Here is a 3,113-nt window from a genome sequence, read left to right on the forward strand (position 1 = left end):
GCCTGTAATCCCAGCTACTCTGGAGGCTGAAGCAGGAGAACTGCTTGAACCCAGGAGGTACAGGTTGCAGTGAGCCAAGATTGCGCCACTGCACTCCAGCCTAGGTGACAGAGAGTCCATCTCAAAAAACAAACAAACAAACAAAAGAGAGTAATTACCTCTCCCAGAGCAGCAGTTGCCACTGGGATACTGGAAGCAGAGGCTGTAACTCTTATTTATATTCAGGGTTTTTTTTTTTTTTTTTCCTAAAAACAAGAAATCAATTAAACTTTAACATACATTTTTATAACAGCACATGTATGTGATTTGTAAGTAAACATGCATGTATTAGAGATACAGTTTCAAAAACTTGTCATTGACAGCAGTGCATGATCAAAAATGTTTGGGGACCACTGACCTAGAAAATGTGCCTCAAGATATTAATTTATATTCAAAATCACTGGTTTATCTGATGCTTAGTAGAATGGAAAATAAATGTGTAACATGCCACACATGGTGTTTATATCTTAGCTGCTTGTTCTTTTCTTATCTCCATGTCTAACAGTCCTTATGTCTACTTCAGGCCTGGAGTATGATGCTTTGTATGTCAATTCAAAATAAACTTACTAAGGAACTTAGATTTGTAATGTAATGATTTTGAATGCAGATCCTGGGTCACTATTTCTTGAGAATGTCTCCATTACATCATGAAATTGCATTCACTGTGGTCCACACATATATTTCTGATAATTAAGCAAATTTCTGAACACCTCTTCTAAGATTCAAAACAGTAAAATGAAACCCAATATTATTATAAAGTTATTCTCTGGAAATAATTTAAGAAAGACAACTCTTATATGCATTTTTTTCTTAATAGTTCAGGCTAGGTTCCTATATACAGTTCTCCCCAAAATACATGAGTGTAATTATTTAGCAGGTTACCGGTTGTAACCCTGAGAAACAAAGCACACAATGTGATTTGTACAAAGAATGATTTTACCCACTATGTCTCCAACTATTTATATCTGCCTCAAATTAAAATGCTTTAGCTGAACACAGGCATCCAAATGGAAGGCTCACCGCAGTCTAGTTCTGCTCTCAGTGCTTGTGACACACAGAGTATATGTGCCCAGTGAGAGGCTGCGTTCAGCGAAGTAGCGGGGTTCTCATAGAATGATATCAAAATAGGACGTGTACCCCCTGGGGAGCCGTCCCACTGTGCCACTGCTGCTGCTACTATGCAGGGTAACCTCCCTCCTTTCCCACCCACTTTACCTTGGCTTGGGCATTTCCACCTGCCCTGTCCATTGCTTCCTCTTGGGCTTTCTGCTCTCCACAAGAACCATCAGGCAAAACAAGAACAAAATGAGTCTTGTAAAATAAGGCATTTTGTGGATGTCTGTGAGGCAAAAAGCTGCTTTCCAGTCGCCTGTGGCAGAGCAAATCCACACCCCCCCCCAACCCCCCGGCTTGACCATTGATCCGTCTGCTGCCTCCTGACAGGTTGCTCAGAGGGGCTGTGAGGGCAAGGCTGGCCAGGCTGGTTGTCCCAATTTACTATCTGATATTGATGCCCCACTCACCCCCTCCACTCCAGGCCGTGACACAAACACCAAGCTTTGCCCTCCCTGTTGATTAGTGATTGGCCATTAGTCAAGAAGTTTGTCCTGTCATGAAATTCTGCTTCCGCTGAATCCTAGAATAGCTTTGGCTAAAGCTGTTATATAAAAAATTAAATCTCTTGAACATGCCAGCTTTGTGCTGAGATTATTGGTCCATCTTCTGACTGCATAAAACCAGTCTGTCCCATCCACCAGGGGGTCAGCTTGGATTCCAAGTAGATTTGCAGAGAGGACTTGGTGGACGTTTAGATGGGTACATAAATGTGTTCAGGAAATGCTGAGTAAACATGAATGACCTGTTTCCTTAGGGTTGATTTATTTATGGAGCTAAGACAATACGCTTTGCCTATGAGCATGGATACTTCCTTTCTCACAAATACAGATCAACTTTTTCCAGTGAAAACATCAAAGCATAAAATACATTTTTAGTCTGAAGGATGGCATCAGTCAAATAATTCATGATTATGTAAGCTTTTCTTCCTACTATGAGCATTAAATTGACCTTGGCCTTTAACCCTAAAATGTATAAAATCAATCATAAATTAGGCTTGATTCCTATCCTGGGATTTGTAAGTAAATTAAGCACATTAGAATTGTAGAGATACATTGCTTGCTATGTCCTGGCAATGGAAAATTTCATGGTAAAAACATAGGGAGATGAGGATGGAGATCAGAAGGTGGGATAGCCGTGAGTGAAACAGAATTGGGATTTTAGTGTGTATCAAAGAATCAAAAGAAGTTCTTTGATTCCCTTAAGCAAAGTGAGATGGCATGATCCACTTTATTTTATTTTATTTTTTTATTATACTTTAAGTTCTAGGGTACATGTGCACAACGTGCAGGTTTGTTACATATGTACACATGTGCCATGTTGGTGTGCTGCACCCATTAACTCGTCATTTACATTAGGTATATCTCCTAATGCTATTCCTCCCCCAACCCCCCGCCCCACAATAGGCCCTGGTGGGTGATGTTCCCCTTCCTGTGTCCAAGTGATCTCATTGTTCAGTTCCCACCTATGAGTGAGAACATGCGGTATTTGGTTTTCTGTTCTTGCAATAGTTTGCTCAGAATGATGGTTTTCAGCTGCATCCATGTCCCTACAAAGGACACGAACTCATCCTTTTATATGGCTGCATAGTATTCCATAGTGTATATGTGCCACATTTTCTTAATCCAGTCTGTCACTGATGGACATTTCGATTGATCCCAAGTCTTTGCTATTGTGAATAGTGCCGCAATAAACATACGTGTACATGTGTCTTTATAGCAGCATGACTTGTAATCCTTTGGGTATATACCCAGTAATGGGATGACTGGGTCAAATGGTATTTCTAGCTCTAGAACTTTGAGGATTCCCCACACTGTTTTCCACAATGGTTGAACTAGCTTACAGTCCCACCAACAGTGTAAGAGTGTTCCTATTTTGGCCGGGCACGGTGGCTCAAGCCTGTAATCCCAGCACTTTGGGAGGCCGAGACGGGTGGATCATGAGGTCAGGAGATCAAGACC

General features: G+C 41.2%; 1 protein-coding gene across 1 annotated transcript in view; it reads right to left on the reverse strand.

Moving 5' to 3' along the window:
- Window positions 1–1,516, reverse strand: part of GABRR2 (gamma-aminobutyric acid (GABA) A receptor, rho 2) — a 63,953-nt gene extending 62,437 nt beyond the window's left edge. The window contains exon 1 of the mRNA XM_011941925.1: window positions 1,255–1,516. Coding sequence (XP_011797315.1) covers window positions 1,255–1,457 — 203 coding nt within the window. The 5' untranslated portion in view covers window positions 1,458–1,516. The remainder of the gene's footprint in view (window positions 1–1,254) is intronic.
- Between the last annotated feature and the right edge of the window lie 1,597 nt (window positions 1,517–3,113).

This window comes from Colobus angolensis, unplaced genomic scaffold, assembly GCF_000951035.1.
Source record: "Colobus angolensis palliatus isolate OR3802 unplaced genomic scaffold, Cang.pa_1.0 Scaffold203, whole genome shotgun sequence".
NCBI lineage: Eukaryota > Metazoa > Chordata > Mammalia > Primates > Cercopithecidae > Colobus > Colobus angolensis.